Source organism: Carettochelys insculpta, chromosome 1, assembly GCF_033958435.1.
Source record: "Carettochelys insculpta isolate YL-2023 chromosome 1, ASM3395843v1, whole genome shotgun sequence".
Taxonomy (NCBI): Eukaryota; Metazoa; Chordata; order Testudines; family Carettochelyidae; genus Carettochelys; species Carettochelys insculpta.
Window position 1 is genome coordinate 260460022 of NC_134137.1, and position 17089 is coordinate 260477110.

General features: G+C 44.1%; 1 protein-coding gene across 16 annotated transcripts in view; it reads left to right on the forward strand.

The window, feature by feature from the left end:
* The window catches only part of MICAL3 (microtubule associated monooxygenase, calponin and LIM domain containing 3), a 267999-nt gene that overhangs the window by 208249 nt on the left and 42661 nt on the right, over positions 1-17089 (forward strand). For 14 of the 16 annotated variants that reach the window (XM_075005486.1, XM_075005543.1, XM_075005506.1 and 11 more), the window contains 7 exons: positions 1148-1210; positions 4448-4552; positions 4815-4955; positions 5368-5459; positions 6930-8772; positions 10292-10386; positions 16503-16553. In XM_075005486.1, the coding sequence (XP_074861587.1) occupies positions 1148-1210; positions 4448-4552; positions 4815-4955; positions 5368-5459; positions 6930-8772; positions 10292-10386; positions 16503-16553 (2390 nt within the window). The remainder of the gene's footprint in view (positions 1-1147; positions 1211-4447; positions 4553-4814; positions 4956-5367; positions 5460-6929; positions 8773-10291; positions 10387-16502; positions 16554-17089) is intronic. The other 2 variants (XM_075005515.1, XM_075005525.1) reach the window with 2 other exon arrangements.

Consider the following 17089-nt stretch of genomic DNA (forward strand, 5'->3'; position numbering starts at 1 on the left):
CACAGGCCCTGGTGTTGTAGTATTAAATGCTCCTGGCCAATGTTGCTTGAAGTTTAAGAACCTACCAATGTTCCCTAAATTTATCATGCTTCTGTTGAGTTTAGCTTCAGCTGATAACAGAAGTGACCACAAGTCAAGGGTGTGGCCATTTCTGAGTTTTCCTTTTAGCTTATGTTTTCTCTTCCGGTTATCCAACCTGTTTTTCTTTGTGCAAACAAACAGAGGTTTAATCAAAAGTTGACCAGAGGGAATCCAGCATTGTGAGCTACCGGTGCCCAATTTCCAAATCTCAACTCCTCTCTCTGACACAGCTGCCTCCATGATATGCTGTTATAATTGCCCATAAAGTGAAGGAAAACTCCGCTCACTCTTCCCCATGATGCAGACAGTCCCTTCTGGGGCATTTCCAGCTTTCTTCGGGAAGCAGGCAATGTTTCCTTCCCCAAAGAGTCTGACAAACTTGAGAGCTTGATGTCCAAGGATCTGTAACTTAGATGCTTGATTGCAATAATCAAGGTGTATTCAACAGTAGTAGCAGCTTCTAAAGGGGCTGATGCAAAGCGAGGCTGTGTGGGTGCTCCATAAGTTTAATTTGACCATTTGACAGACTTCAGGACCTATTCATGATTGAGCAGTGTCCTCCCACACATGCTGTTTAAGGAGCACTTCAAAATTATTCTCTGGATTAGGTAGTTAGATCTAAAGGGCTAGGGCAACATTGCTTACATCCAGGAAAGCTGTGGTCTGTGTTCTCTCATGCTTCAGTAGGAATTCTCCTGTGCCTGTAAGCGTCCAAACCCAGGCAGTATGGTCTGAAATCAGTACAGCCTTTGGCAGCTGTTAACATTATTGGTGTCATCATACTCTAGCTTCTAGCTTCCCTTGTCTATTTGGCCAAAATGGCTGGACTCTGCAAACAGGACACTGAGGACATGTTCAGCTTTTAGTTACAACCTTATCTTCTAGATTTGATATTTATACCTCCTTATCTTAATGTAACCCTCAAATCCAATCTCCATTATCTAACAACACCTATGTTTTATTTCTGTTCTTGGTTTTAGGGCATTTCTCTCTAGTGTTTCAGTTTCATACACCTATTCGCATCTAACTTTTGATTTACTATCATTATTTGTTTTTTTAAATTCAGCATCTGACCTTCCGTCCGTACGCCGTGAGGCGGTGCAGGCATGGCTGGAGACGGTCCCTGGAGGTAGTTTGGTGTTGTTCGTTCTATACCAATTCAAAATAACCCTGCCCGTCCTCTTTCCATGCCTTCAGCAGCTGAGCTGGAACCTTAACACTGGATCTGTGGCCCTGTTGCTACCGCATGCCCAGGAGGGGGGGAGTGTGCATGCATGCCTCGCTCACAGTCCATTCTTGCATGAACTGGACTTTCATCTCCCCCCTTGCAAAGGCAGGTCATAGAGAAAAGAACATCTTCAGTGTAATGGAGACGAAGAAAGTAGATTTAACATGTTGAATTGGACTATAAGCGGAGGAGTAATTAAGTCATTCTTCCCCACCCTTGACAAAGGGCTCTTGAGGCTTGTTTGGAAGTGAAGAGATTAGGGCCCATTCTACATGCAGTGCCTGAAGCAAATTGCGGCTTCTTGCTGAGGAGAGCAAGAAAGAAGATGTCAGTTAAGCTAAAGCAAGGAACTCTCTAGGGCGGGGAGTGACTACGGATATAGCCGTGCTCCACAAACATGAAAAGTGTTCCCCAGCTAAGCCTCAAGGGAGTGGAAAGATGCTAAAAGTCAGCTGATCTTCCTCAATGGTCCCCTAGAATCTTACCAAATCAGTGAGAGGAGAGTTTTCTGTGGGGGAAGGGTGTTAAGGTCTGTATACCTCAAAAAGGTCTAAATAAACACAGTAGAACAGGGTGACTTGTCAAAACAAAGAGGCAGTTCAGTAGCACTTTAAAGACTAACAAAATAATTTATTAGGTGATGAGCTTTCATGGGACAGACCCACTTCTTCAGATCATAGCCTTACCAGAACTGACTCAATATTTAAGGCACAGTGTGTGACCTTTAGCTGTGAACAGGAGTAATTCACTCACCTCTGAAATGTTGTCCCTGCAACTGTGAAGGCAAGGCAGCAGCATTTACAGGATGGTTGCACGTCATCCCATCAAGTCCTGGCTGCTGGCCAACACGGACAGAATGCTGAATCTGTAATTTCTGGCTGCCATAGTGTGTAGCTCCCCGGATACTGTGTGGCAACTTTTGTCCTCTTGCTCCTCATCCTAACCGCACATGTATACATCTGTGCACAGTATCACTCTAACCAGCCACCTTCTTATCCTGTCCTTCAAGCTCTGGGTCCTTCAGAATGGACTGCCCATTGCACCCCTGTGCTACTTACCTGCTCATCCATAAAATACGCTGCTGAATTTTCTGTTTTTAAGGAATCGTAAGGAATTTATTTTAATACATTTGATCCTCACTATAGAAAACTGCACCACACTTTCCAAGTGAAAAAAACAATATATGAATAGCCAGGGCCAGTGTCAGATGTTCACCCTTTTGAAGGTGACACTGTTCTATATTTAGTGACAGTCATTCGCATTTGGTGCTTTTACCTGAAGAAAGTTAGTGTGACTTCACTTTTTCTAAAATGGCAGTTGCTGGAACATACCCACACAACAAGCAGATCAGTAAAGAACCAGTATGGAAAATGAGAGGGGAGGCTGATTTAGTTAAGAACGTCTTTAGAAGTCACAGTGGGAAGCCCAGTCCTAACTGTGACTCGGCCTTCAAGTTCTAGATCTGTAAGATTCTCCTCATTACAAAGCCTCTGGTTTAAGGGTGCAGGCCATATCATGCCACTCCCCCTTTTCGGTGACAGCACCACATCTTAACAGCAGTTTTAATTAAAAAAAAAAAAAGCCAGAAAAGCATTAGCAATTCCACTTCTATAATGTTACAAAGCTGGTAAGAGTGACATGCAAGAAATTCTCAGGATGAAGAGACAGGACAACTCTTCTTTCGGTGGGACACTGTGTCAGTGTCAGGTTTTGAAGACGAAGGAAGCAAAGAGCCGCCACTAAAAAAAGAGGAGATCAAAATGAATGTGGATAATGTCAAGATGCCCTTTCTTAGACTGATGTCATCATTTAAAAGCCTACCTACCGGAACCAATGAAATGAGCACTGATATTGTATACATCATTACAGGGCCCAAATTTTTGCACTGTGTGCATATTATTTGCAGTATGATTATGGAGAATGTGGGCTCTTTTGCAATAATTGAGTGTTCAGCAACCCAGTTAATTGTCTGATAGGACCTGTGAGCCTGCAGTTGTGCTAATTATGTGCACAAATCAAAAAATGCAGTCTGAAGTCTGCCTGTGCTATAGTTAAAGCTAAGAACTTCTTTAGAACAAAATAAAACAAACGAAAAAGATACCGTCCAAAGTTATGGAAAGACCTCGAAGCAGTGTGACTGACACTGCTAGCAGCACAACCCCTAACATTTAAGATGGGAGTAAGTTTTAACAGTGGAGAAAGTCTGTGAAATAACACTTAGTGATATAAATCAGAGCCCACCCCAGAGGGGTTTCAGGCTCCTCTCTTGAATTAAATCATTTCATGTGCTGTGGTGTCAAATTCCTTCTTTGGGTTTATAAATTCAGGAATCTGCCCTTTGTACTCATCTTTCAAAACAGATTCTGGGCTCTGGCACAGAACAACAGACTTTTTGTGCATCTGTTATTCACATGAAAATATCTGAATACATCCAGGCCCTGGGTAGCCCCACTGCACCCTGAACTACACCAAACTGTTTCTTGTAGAATATTGCAGCAGCATAGCAATAAACAATTTCCAAATGGTCGACTCCCCTGGCTGTCACCTCCTGGAAATGCACCTCATCTGACTTCAGGTCCCTCAAGCGTCTTTGTTTCTGTTGCTAGGCGAGCTGTTGGGTTAGAATATGAGATTGCAGTTTGCAACTAGCATACATCTGCTACAGAGGTGGTAACTGCAGTTACTTTGCGGTACCAATTCCATATATTACAGTAGCAGCTGAGCATATTGCATTAGAGCTTTCACTGAACCCTGATTTAATGTCTCACTCAAGCACGGCTTGGCAGCAGAAGAGGAGACTCTGATACTTCATAAGGCCAATCTCTCCAAAGTGCCTTGAAAACTTTTCAGTGCCAGTGTCTGCAATAACAGTTCCTCAAAGGCACAATCGCCTTGACTAGTCAGACTCAAGGCTTGAAGTGATGATTGATAATGTCATGAATAACAAGCAGTCCTGTAGCACCTTAAAGACTAACACGTTTATTAGGCCATGAGATTTTGTGGGTAAGAGCTCCTTTTTGCAGAAACAACTAGTAAATATTGGCTCTTGGGGCAGTTTTTACAAGGGAAAACTTTAGTTTTAGATTTTTTTTTCCGTCTCTCTCTCTCTCTGTCTCTCAACATTTTATTGCATTCCAGCCCCATTTGAGGAGAATGAAGTGGAAGATGAGGTGTGCACGGAGCCTGCAGATACAGAAGGGGAAGCAGGTGAAGATGGAGACACAGGTGCAGAGCTGGATGATGGTATGGTACCACAGTGCCTCATTAAACTTTGTAATGGGTCGTGTTGGAGCCCATTTGTATCCTGAAATAGCAACAATAGTGTAGCCATAGTCTGAATGTGTAATAAAGGAATGGAAGAGTTAGGGGCTCAGGTACCACTGTGAATGGCATCCTATGTGAAGGTGAATAGGGTAATACAGTGATTTAGAAAAAAGGTGTCTGTCCTTATAGGCTTTCTTTGAAGATCTCCTTCTTTCTGTGTCATCTTTCTTTTCACATTCAGATCAAAGATGGTCGGATGACACCCCATCTGAGGCAGAATATGAGTGTCACTTACCTCAAGGGGACATAGCAGAGCCAGAATTGAAAGTCTCTGAGGATGAGGGTGAGCAAGAGGCTGCTGTTCCCTGCAGTCTGATGGAAGGTACAAACTTAATCTCTGTTTCTTGCCATCCAGAAAGACTGATCAATTCTTTGAATTGTCCAGCTGAGCTATTGGTGAAAGCAATCTCTTCAATTAAATTTGAACCATGACATTATCTTCAATGCCTTTCACATGTTTGCATTTGTATTCAGACAAAGGTATGATGCAATGAACTAACATCTTCCAAAAGCCTCAGGGAACCCACAGAACTAGGTGGTCCCTCTCTGAGTCCTATGGGTACTTTTGAGCTAATTGCCATTATGAACACATACAGATACTCACACTCCAGAGGGCTCATCTAAAATCTAAAAAGCCAGTGATTTGCTCACTATTTACTGGGCTTCACACTGATTTAGAATGTCAAAGAGTTCATTTACTCGGGGTGTTTTTATGCATTCTCCGTTTTCCCTAGATATCTGCAAACCCTCCACCCCCATCTGTTTACCCAAAGAGTGTGCTGTTTCTCCATCCCCAGTTGATAGTCCCAGTGCAGAACAAATAGAGGTAAGCGTTTCTGATGCTCTTCAAAGATATGTTGATATAAATTTTGGGGCTGTGTTCTATAGATTGGTAGAAGAGTTTGTATGACTGATAGTTGTCACTCTTTATTATCCAGATGATTCATGTTGTACTCTGAGCACTTGAGACCTGGATTCATTTAGGTTTTAAAAGAAAACCAACCACTTTTTTCTTTGACCAAGTTTCCAGTGCAATGGCTGATCAGTAGCACAGGTCTGTAACACTAACAGCAAAGAAAAAGTTATTGAAAGTTGTTCTCCCTTTGGTGGTCCCAAGTAGAGCGCAAGAATTACATATCATACATATATACAGCAACAAAAATAGTCATTGCCCAGTCCCTGTTTGAGTCTGTTCAGTCACTCTGTATTCCTCCTACAGCAGTGCCCTGTCCAGGTTTATTTGTATAAAAGCTGAGTAGAGACAAAGATTGAGACACCCCTGGTTTATATTTTGCTCATTTCAGTGCCATTTCATTTTTAAAAAATCAATTTCCAATGCTATACCTCTGTAACAATTGGCAACAAGACAATTCTGACAGATGCATGGGCTCATTTGTTGTTTTAATGGGAAGAACTTCTCTCGTGATGTTCAAAATGTAAATACAGCAGAACTCTTAGATTTGGACAAACTGTCCTATTAATGTCAGACATTAAAATGTTAAGGTCTTCATTCTTTGTTTCCGTTTTTTCTCTTTATTTTTAACTGGTATAGTCTTTGTTTTTGTAATTATTTACTTACTAAATTGTCAATGCAGTTTGAGGTAGATTCACTATGAAATACTTAAACTATGGGATCAGGTTGGCCTGCGGACAGCATTCTTACCAAAAGGGAATGGAACAGAACTATTTCCGCCTGTCACTTTTAATGGTACTGTCCAATGCATTTATTATGTATTTTGTGGTAATGCGCCAGCCACAAGTGAGGCCATTTGGTGCTAGGTACTGTGCAGGCATACAGAGAGAGAACATCTTTGTCCTGAAGAGCTTGCCTAGTTTTGAAAATAATATTTTCTGCAGCTAACACTCTTCAGACAGTAAATCTGCATAGGAAAATATCAAAGACTTAAACTCTTTAACATAATACGTTGCCTGGGTGATGCAGTAGTCTGATGACAGGAGGTCCAGTGTGAAAACCGAGAGGCTTCAGATGATTAGGGTCCGGGAGCACCCAAATACTCAGTCCCAAGGTACCTTACCTAAACAGCTCTGGCCAACTTATGAATTTGTCATTTCAATTTGCACAATAGGCAGCTTACAAAGTGGAGCAATATTTGATGAAAGATGCCAAGAAGTTTTCCATGAACTGGAAAAGGATGCCAAATGCACTTTTCACATATTGAAGCTTAAACTATCACTCTCGTATTCGTAGAATGGAGTGGTATTCTAAATCCTTCTTAAAATGGTTAGTTACCATTAATAATCTTTTTTTGTTTGTTTGTTTTCTGCATTTCCATAGAACGTAAAGGATTCCCTCACAGCACTGCCCTTCATGGACAAATCTCCGGAGAAACGTTTTTTCCCTGAACCATTCCTCCTTGAAGAAAGTCCAAAAGATGAAACCCTTGAAAAAGACAATGTTAAAAGCCCTTCTGTTTCTCTTTCTCCTATACGGTCACAACCAGTTGCATTGCCAGAAGCCCTCACACCTACATCACCAGTGCAGTCTCAGCCAGGAATGCCTATGTTGGCTTCACTCCCCACCTCAGCCCAGTTCCCTGTCTGTTCCCAGCCTTTGCCCTCTACGGAAGCATCCATTCCATCTCCAGTGGAATCTCCAGTGTGCTTTCAACCTGCATCAGCTTTAATAACATCTAGTCCCCTGGCTCAGCTTGCACTGAAGAGCCAGGATAATGAGGTAGGAAGATCGGGAAGCCCTACTTCTGCAGAAGAGGCCCTGAAACGGAATAATCTCGTAGAGGAGTTCTGGATGAAGAGTGCTGAAATCCGGAGGAGTCTGGGGCTCACTCCAGTGAACAGAAGCAAAACGTCAGAGCCTAGCTTTACTGTCTCAGCCCTTGAAACAGCACCACTGAGTGTTTCAGAGGAGGAAGGGGTCCATCTTGTAAAACCCCAGCCTGCTCCAAGAAGGCTAATCATGTCCAAAGTAGACAATGAGCAGTTGTCTCTGCTAACTCCAAAATCTCCCTCCGACAAAGAGCTGAAGAGTTCAAATGAAGTAAAAGGAGACCTATCCAGCAGCTCTGGATTGGGTCTGCATGGGAGCTCATCCAACATGAAGACATTGGCCAGCCAGAGCTTCAATACTTCTGACTCCACTATGCTCACTCCACCCTCAAGCCCTCCCCCACCACCTCCTCAAAACGAAGCGCCAGCAACTTTGCGTAGAAAGAGGCATCAAGCAATTTGGCAGAGTGAAACAGAGTCCAAGCCAGCACCAACACCTGCTTCACCTTTACCTTTTGACCATAACCCTTCTGCAAAAGAGTCAACCCAGGCCTCAAAAGAGGAGGTGCGGAAGTCATTTGTGGAGAGTGTGGATGAGATTCCATTTGCTGATGATGTAGAAGACAGTTATGATGAGAGAACTGAGGATACAAGTCTTCATGAGAAGTTTTTCACATCACCTACCAGCAAGCCCAGGCCAGAGAAGCCTTTTCACCTGCCTTTGGTCAAAGAGAACGGTGGCCCACCATCGGTGGAAGGAGGGGCAAACCAAAGAAAGAGGGTGCTGCCTCAAATCTCTCCCGAAGCAAAGGAGCTTGCTGAGGAAAGAATGAGAGCCAGAGAGAAGTCTGTAAAGAGTCAGGCCTTGCGGGATGCCATGGCTAAGCAGTTGTGTAAGATGAAAGATCTGGAGATGGCTGCAGCTGCTGGGCACATCAAGACACGAAAAGCCTCCTCTATGCCCTTGAAGCCCAAAGAGGTGGATTTGGAGTCATCCGCACGTTTGTCCACTAAAGTAGCAGAGGGCCCCATGCTGAAACGTGATGCTGCTAATGAAAGGTTCCTCTCTCCCCCTGCTGATGTTGCTAGGCCCGAAGGGTCCATCTCCTCCTCCGAGGGCTCTGGTGGGAAAAGTAAGAAAAGGACTTCTCTCTTCTCCCCTCGGAAAAACAAAAAGGAGAAGAAATGTAAGAATGACAGCAGGCTCTCTGACAAATCTAGTGGTGTGGCTGAGGAAGTCACCAAGCCCAGATCATTGTGGAAGTCTGTTTTCTCTGGGTACAAGAAAGACAAGAAAAAAAAGACTGATGACAAATCTTGCTCTAGCACTCGCTCCAGTGGTGCCACAGTGGACTCTGGGAAGCACAAGGTCTCCCCAATGGTTAGAGCAGCAGGTATAGTACATCTGCCTGTCTGTACACTGTACTTTCTGCACAGCTGGAAAGCTTCTGAAATGAAGTCCCTGAGTTGCTAGCCCACTCTGTTGTGCCTCTGAATCACTCTCCTTTGCCTAACATGCAATCCAGGTTTACCATTGAGGATAACGGGATTAGAACTGTGCACCTTTGTTTATAAAAATAAGTAGCATATCAGTGAGAGAAACATATCAGATAACAAATTTGGTACATTACTCTTCTTTTCATGTGTCCTAGACTAGAGGACTAACCATTTTTCCACCTTAACATGACTCAAAAAGGGAGTTTGTGACTTTTCAAACTTGTTTTAATTCCCATGCTGGCTCCCCACCTTGACCATCAACTCACTTCGCTTGAATCTGGTATGGCAGACCATGCAATGTTTGTATCAACTGATATAAATGTCCATTCATTTGTTAAAAGGTAAATGTGTGCTCAAAGGCATGGAGGTATAGTTACTAGCCCTTTTCTTTGCTCCCTGCGTGGCTTGGGATCTGTCAGCTCTCTTTAGCTCTAATAAACCTGGATAGTGGGGTCATCCACAGATATAAATCTCCCACTTGCCATCATGTCTCCTCAGAGCACTTGTGACAACTTGAGATTCTTGTGACATACTAAAGCAGTTACCTATAAATATAGGCCAAAGCAGAGGTCTCATACCAAAGTGGAGCTGGCTGAAATGACTAAGGCTGCTGCCACTAAGGGGGCATGCTACTAATGACTAAGGGGGCATGGAAATGAGGCTATTTGAAGCAGGCTAATGAGGCGCTAACATGCACATTCAGCACCTCATTAGCATAATGGTGGCCACAAGAACAGACTTTGAATTGCAGATTGACAATGTAGCTGGGGGCAGCTTCGAAATAAGCACCCCACTTTGACATTCCTTCATTCCCACAGAATTAGATGGGAGTAAGGAAATGTTGAAATGGGGCGCTTACTTTGAAGCTGCCCCCATCTTCACTGTCAATCTGCAAGTCGAAGTCTGTTCCCACAGCCACCATTATGCTAATGAGTTGCTGAATGTGCACGTTAACGCCTCATTAGTCTGCTTCAAATTGCCTCATTACCATGGCACCTCCAATGGAAGAATGGTAGTGTAGCAGCAGCCTTAATCCCAGCTGCTGTCATCCAAATGTTCAGCCTCTTTGTAGGGAGGTTGACCTGGATGGAGGAAACAAAAGCTGTGCTAACCATGTTCAACACCTTTCTCAAATTTACCTCCTGCAGAAAGTTGTGCCTCCTTAGAAGGAAGCCCCACAGCTGCCAGTGTTGTCATGTTCTGGTGTCACTTCATGGAGTGGTGCTTTTGGGATCATGAGATTCCCAGCTAGTGGAGCAGTGAAGTGTGGCTGTGATAACTGTTTGAGAGGTGTAAGTCAAGCAGGTGCAAGGCTAAGTTCAGAAGTATCTGCAGAGGGAGAGAAAGAACACAATAGCAGTGACCACTCTGCTAACCTTATCCTCCTATTCTTCTCTTTTTTGTCTGTTTTCTCAGATTTGCAGCTCCGTAGACACTTAAGCTTCTCAGAAGACTCTGATCTCTCCAGTGACGATGTTCTCGAGCGATCTTCTCAGAAATCCAAGCGAGAGGTAGGAAGGTTATTTAGATAGAGCTGCCCTGATACAAATATAGACTCAGAACCACAACGGCATTTACCAGCATTGACTTTATGGCTGCTACTCTTTTTCACTGCTGATGGCGTAAGTGTAAGATTGGTTGAATAATAAACCTGAAAACAGCCCACTAATTTCAGTTGTAAGTCACATTCCCTATTGCCATTGTACAGAGGTCTTGTTCTCTCAGTGCCTCGTGCACCGGCATTATGTATTTATTGCCTTGTTCTGAGAGCAGTGATATTTACATCCTTCTAGAGAACAAACTCGCTACCTTTAGCAATGGGAATTCCATAACTAACAAGTGCATTTTACTGGCTCTAACGGTACTACAGACATCGTGGCAAAGATCTGGTTTTAGGATGTTGTCGTACGAATCTATTCAGCAGGTGGATCTTTTGGAGTTTGAGGCAAACTCCATACAAGTATGTTATTGTGCATTCAGCAAAGGCATAGGCAAGACATTATCCAAAGAGGAGCAAGCTGCAGGTTTGTGGTTCCACAGCCTGGCATATGTTTGTGTATTTCCCCAGGGAGATGGAGATCTACTCATTAGCATTCTTCTGCCTGGAAAGGGTGAGCCTTTGCCTGTTTCTCTCCCATTTAGTTCCTGCTCCCTTTGAGGGGTCCATGAAACTTAAGTAGTATTTCAAGATGTATCACTGTGGGGGTAATCGGTGAGTGTGAAACTGAAATAGGAAGAAGGTGTTCTGGATGCATGTGGATTTGAGCATAGGTTTGTTGCTCATTGTGCAGGTAAGGGCTCGATGTGCTCTCAGATTCTTGAAAGAAATGTCTCCTTACTCATGGGCAGCCTCCTCTGGCTAATGCTGCAGAATTCTGGAGTGACCCACATTGGCTCTGCCCTAGCCAAAGGAGATGTTACAGTGAAATGGGTCTCAGAGGGGGTAGAAAAGTAAAGAGAAAATGGAAGGAGCATCTGCTGGTCCTCCACAAACACCCAGAAAAGAAACATGTTATTTTGCTGAGACCAGGATGTAACTATGAGCAAGAGATCTGACAGGAACTATGGGGCATCTGCTTTTTACTTCTCTCTATCTACTGTTTCCATTACAGAAAGGAGTGGCTGTGTTTTCAAAGTTTCATTTGAATAAGGAAAAGCATAGAGCAAAAATAGTAAAAGTGAAAGACAAAAATGTAATGCTAAATCACACAGGGATGGAGGGAAACCTGAAGCTGTCAGAGGGGTTCATGGATGTGTCCTGCAGGTTTGGGACATGAGGAATTGGGTATGAGCTTCTCACCCACAGTACCATGATCCTCAGCTCAAGCATACACTGGAAGGAGAGAAGCAAGTTCTCTCCTGACCCCACATTCTCTCCCTTGTGCCTGGCTCCTGGGGTATGTCTTCACTTCAAACTGAAGGTGTAATTTCCAATTTGAGAGGGTATACTCAGGCCCACCAACAGCAGGGGACAAGGAGGACAGTTGCACCTGTGCCCAGAGATTCAGAGGGACCTCTGGCTCCAACCACAGCTGCTGAGTGCTGGGGGGAAGAAGCCATACTAAAGGCTGACTGCCCAAGGCCTCACCCCTTCAGAGGCGTGACATCACCCCCAACACACACACACACACACACACACACACACACACACACCTACCTACCTCTGCCGGACATACCCTCTGAGAAGCAGCTTCCCCCACCTTTCACCAAGCCTGGAGAAATCCATGGTAAATGACAGGTTAAGACAGATGTCTGATTTGGCTGGTGACAGTCTCAGCTGAGTGGGGAAGTTGTGGAGCAGAGCAAGTGGAATTACAGAAGATGACTTTCACTTGTGTTGTTAATTTTGTTGAGATAAAATGTACGTAGATTAACTAATGGAAATTCTCATAAATGTGGCAAGCAGATGGATTGATGTACCAAAATGAATGGGACTTGTTCTCACTTAAATGAAACCTCTTTATTCTCCCCACCCTGGTTCATATACAACTGGTTGCCTCTGCTGAGAGGAACGTTTTATCCTGGGAATTGTTCTTTACATCAGACCCCTTTCTTCTCTTTGTTTTCGCTTCTCTTCCTCCCTTGCTTGCCCTCAAGGTCTTTCATGACAAGTTCCAATTTGCATCTGAGATGCAGAAGGAGGAGGTATTTGGGGAAGCAGAGATGTAGTTTGTGAAGAAGGGGTTCAGATAAGAGCTTTGGTGTTGTCTTTCCTGTCCAGCTTGTGAACTCCTGGCAATGAGGCTTCAATAAGCAACATGTATGTTCTCAGATTAGAAGATGCTCTAATGTTCACTCTTTTTCTCTGGGACCTTCATTTTGAGCAACTTTGATATAAATCGGCTTTTGCAAAAGAGATGTTGGTCACTGAGTACTCCGGGGCCTGGAGATGGCCTGGAATTCTTCATGATAGCCAACAAAATTTTTATTCTTCCTTTACATTTTCTCAGCTATGCTACATAAGTAGCAGGATTTCCAGGATATGGTTTTCATGTCTCATTTTTTCCATTTCCTGTGGTTGAGTCACAGTTGAAAGTCTCTTCTTTGCTCAGTGCCTGTCAGTGCTTTCCAGGGGTAGTATTTGGGAGTTTGTGCACTCATTCAGCGGAAACAGACCACAGACACATCAGCCTTTTGGGTCACGACAAATGTGTCTGGGGATGTCAGACATTTACACCACACCCTGGCAAGTCTCGCTGCAGAAAGAAATGCATCTGGGGCAGGATTGCCAAAAGGGCAATGCTGATTTTTGGGATTGTCTTTTAACTCTAAACCAAATCAACAGCTTATTTCCCTCATTATAGGGAAGAAGGGCTTCCTTCATAGCACATAGCTTTTATCTGAACCCTTTTGAGACTAGAATTCAGCTAATGTTGCTTTTGTGGCTGTTGTATTGAATTTGCTTCCCAGAGGGCTTGGCTGCCCGTCATAGCATTAGCAGTCAGCAGAGAATTAACTGTGTGTGCCTTAGTGTGTTGCCTTTCAGCAAAAGCTTCATGTAAAGAACATCAATGTAGTTCCCTGTGGGCTGTGCACTAACAAGTGTGTGTGTGAGGAAGTGTGAGAGAGAATCACAACGTGGTGCAGTAATCAGAGATACTTGTCTCCTGCTGCAGATAGTTTGCTGAATACTAAAGTTTGCATATGTGTTCAGATTGTTTCTCAGCTTTTCATTCGTGATTGTGTAGTTCAATGAATGTCCTGCAGAAATGCTGAACCCTGGCACTTTGCCCAGGGTGGTGTCATAGTGCTCTTTCTACCTCATCGCACAATGGAAATTCACTTCACTTAGAAACGCCAGGCAATCAAATCACTTTAAGGAGGCAGTGGAGCTGCACAGGTAGCCAGACACACACTAACTCTGCTGGAGTCAACACAGAGTGGTGGCTCAGGCTAGTCACTCAAGAGCAATCCCACCCAGCTCCTTGGGTTGCCCTATATAGCCTGAGCTGTCACCTGTGCTGCTGCAGCCACACTGCTATTTTAAATAACCACAAGAAGTCCTGTAGCACAAAGGTAGCCGTGTTAGTCTGTATCCACAGAAACAATGAGAAGTCCTGTGGTACCTTATAGACTAACAGATATTTTGGACCATAAGCTTTCATGGGCAAAGACCCGCTTCATCAAATGCATCATTATTTGCATGGGTCTTTGCCCGTGGAAGCTTATGCTCCAATAAATCTGTTAGTCTGTAAGGTACCACAGGACTTCTCATTGTTTCTGTGGCTACAGACTAACACAGCTACCTTTGTGACACATCTATTTTTAGTGTGCTAGTGTGAGCAGTGGTAGCATGTGCCTGTCTGAATTCAGCAAAGCTAGCATGTCTGTCTCCTACAAAGCACTCTCCCAGCTGCTGGGTGGAAAGCAGCTTTGTTTCTTTGTTTGTTTTGTTTTGTAACCGAGTTGAAATTACAAGACTGGAAAGCCAGAGCAGAGTGTTCAGCTACTTTGATTACTCACTTGCAGCACGGCCCCTTACTGAGCAGCTGCTGCAGGGAACACTTCCTTCACCATTCAGCTGCACTCGCCCAGGACTCTTAGGCTACGTCTACACGTGCAGCCAACATCGAAATAGTCTATTTCGATGAATAACATCTACACGTCCTCCAGGGCCGGCAACGTCGATGTTCAACTTCGACGTTGCTCAGCCCAACATCGAAATAGGCGCAGCGAGGGAACGTCTACACGTCAAAGTAGCACACATCGAAATAGGGATGCCAGGCACAGCTGCAGACAGGGTCACAGGGCGGACTCAACAGCCAGCCGCTCCCTTAAAGGGCCCCTCCCAGACACAGTTGCACTAAACAACACAAGATCCACAGAGCTGACAACTGGTTGCAGACCCTGTGCCTGCAGCATAGATCCCCAGCTGCCGCAGAAGCAGCCAGAAGCCCTGGGCTAAGGGCTGCTGCCCACGGTGACCATAGAGCCCCGCAGGGGCTGGAGAGAGAGCATCTCTCAACCCCCCAGCTGATGGCCGCCATGGAGGACCCAGCAATTTCGACGTTGCGGGACGCGGATCGTCTACACGGTCCCTACTTCGACGTTGAACGTCGAAGTAGGGCGTTATTCCTATCTCCTCATGAGGTTAGCGACTTCGACGTCTCGCCGCCTAATGTCGAAGTTAACTTCGAAATAGCGCCCGAAGCGTGTAGACGCGACGGGTGCTATTTTGAAGTTGGTGCCGCTACTTCGAAGTAGCGTGCACGTGTAGACGCGGCCTTAGAGGAGTCCCACTCAGATAGCAAGTCAGAGCCTTCATTAGTTTGTGGGACACAGTGCATTCAGAGACTCACGTAGTGCTCTTGCATTACACAGCAGTGACTGAGGCCGCAGTAGTGAAACTCAGTGCTTTGTTTTTAGCTAGTAAGCAAGGGCTGTACATAAGGCATAAAAGCATCAGAACTTCTGAGAAATAAAGGCCGTGGAGCAGGAAGTAGACAAGGGAGGGAATGTAACTGAGTCAGCATGGGATTTTGCTGCCGTGCTGAATGTTGAAGAAGCCAATACCAGAGTGAGTCCAACCAGGATGCAGGCTTTAGAATGTGTGACAAAGGGAAAATCCATGAACAACATACCAGACTGTATAAGGAGCAGCGTAGTGAGATGTGTGAAAAGGCTTCTTCACCAAATGATTCAATAATATGTAGAACAGACTGTGGTCCTCATTATACATGTAACATAGGTCTACACAGCAAAGTTATATTGAAATAACTGTGAGAGTGTCTACACAACGCATCCGCTATTTCAAAATAATTTCCATAAGGAATAGCATCTATTTCGAAATAGGTATTTCAAAATATGGCTGGGCGGATAGGGAATAGAGCCTATTCTGAAATAAGCTATAGTGCATCCAATGGCTCTGTTTCAAAGAGCGCTGTTTCAAAATGTATCTTGTGTGTAGACACACTATTTCAGAGGAAGCTAATCCAGAATGCCTCTTCCAGAATATTCAGGAATAGTGCTGCTGTGTAGATGTAACCCTATAGAGCACCTAGCTTAGTGGGTCTTCATCCCTGATTGGGCTTCCCAGTTGCTGCTGTAACACAAATAACAGCTTAGTGAAAGTCTCTCGGGTTAGTGGTTAAGTATCTATGGCACACGCATATCCATCAGTCTTCTTTTTGGACAGAGTTGTTGAAAATCGTGTGTTCCTGACAGGAAAATTTGGGTGGACAGGGTGAAGCAGGGGTTCTTACAAGTCAAACTTTTCTTTTTAAATCAACTCAATCAAATGCCTGTGGACTTCTTAAAGAAGCCGTATAAGATTGGGTGAGCTGGTTCTGATCAAAACGGAACCAACCCAAATCATTCTTCCAAAGCTTGAACCAAAATGTTCTTTGTCCACATATCTACATGCATTTTTTCCCAGACTGAAAAAGGGGATCTCCTGGGTGACTGGTTTTTCCCAAGAGGCTCCTCAGTTGGAATTGCCTTCCAGAGAGTGCTGAGTAGAGATTTCCATTGTGCATAACCGAGCAATGCCATGTTCACCATTTGTGCAGTTTTATGTTGCATTGAAAAACAGCTTCATTTTTACTACTGTTTGTTTTCAATGTTAAACTGATTTTGCTCCATTCTGTGTGTTTTTATTTTTTTCCCCTTTACCATTCCCCTTCTAAAGTCGATTTATGTACCACACGCCCTGGCATTCAAGAGATCATACTCGTCAAAGGTAGTGTCTCCATTGCCATTAGCTGGCCATTGTTGCATGCATGCCCATTTATTAACCCATTGTGTCCATATATCTCACCCAGCCATTTCACCATATCTGCACTAACACCACACCCCCTGACTGTGCATGAATGAGAGCCTAGCAAACACTGGTAGTGGAATCTTCCTCCAGATGATCTATAGGAAATGAGTTGAACCCCAGTCCTTTCCGACTTGTTAATTGCATGCAGTGACTAGTGCACCTCAAGGGTGCTAAAGGGGGCACTATTAGTCACTCTGCAGGTTGGTCTAGTGCTGCAGATACATTGAGAGCCCTTAGCCTCAAAGCAGGCTGGTTTGTTAGGTGGAAAGCGTACTATATGTTTGTGTTTAAAACAAAAAAACAAAAAAAAAACACACTTACCATTTGAAAAAGAATAAATATTCCGAGGTTCGTTCCCAGAGTCTTTTGAAATGCACTTGGACACACCTGAAAACTTAATGAAACTATCCCAGGTTGAAAGCAAAGAACAGAATTTGCATTAACTTTTTCAGAAT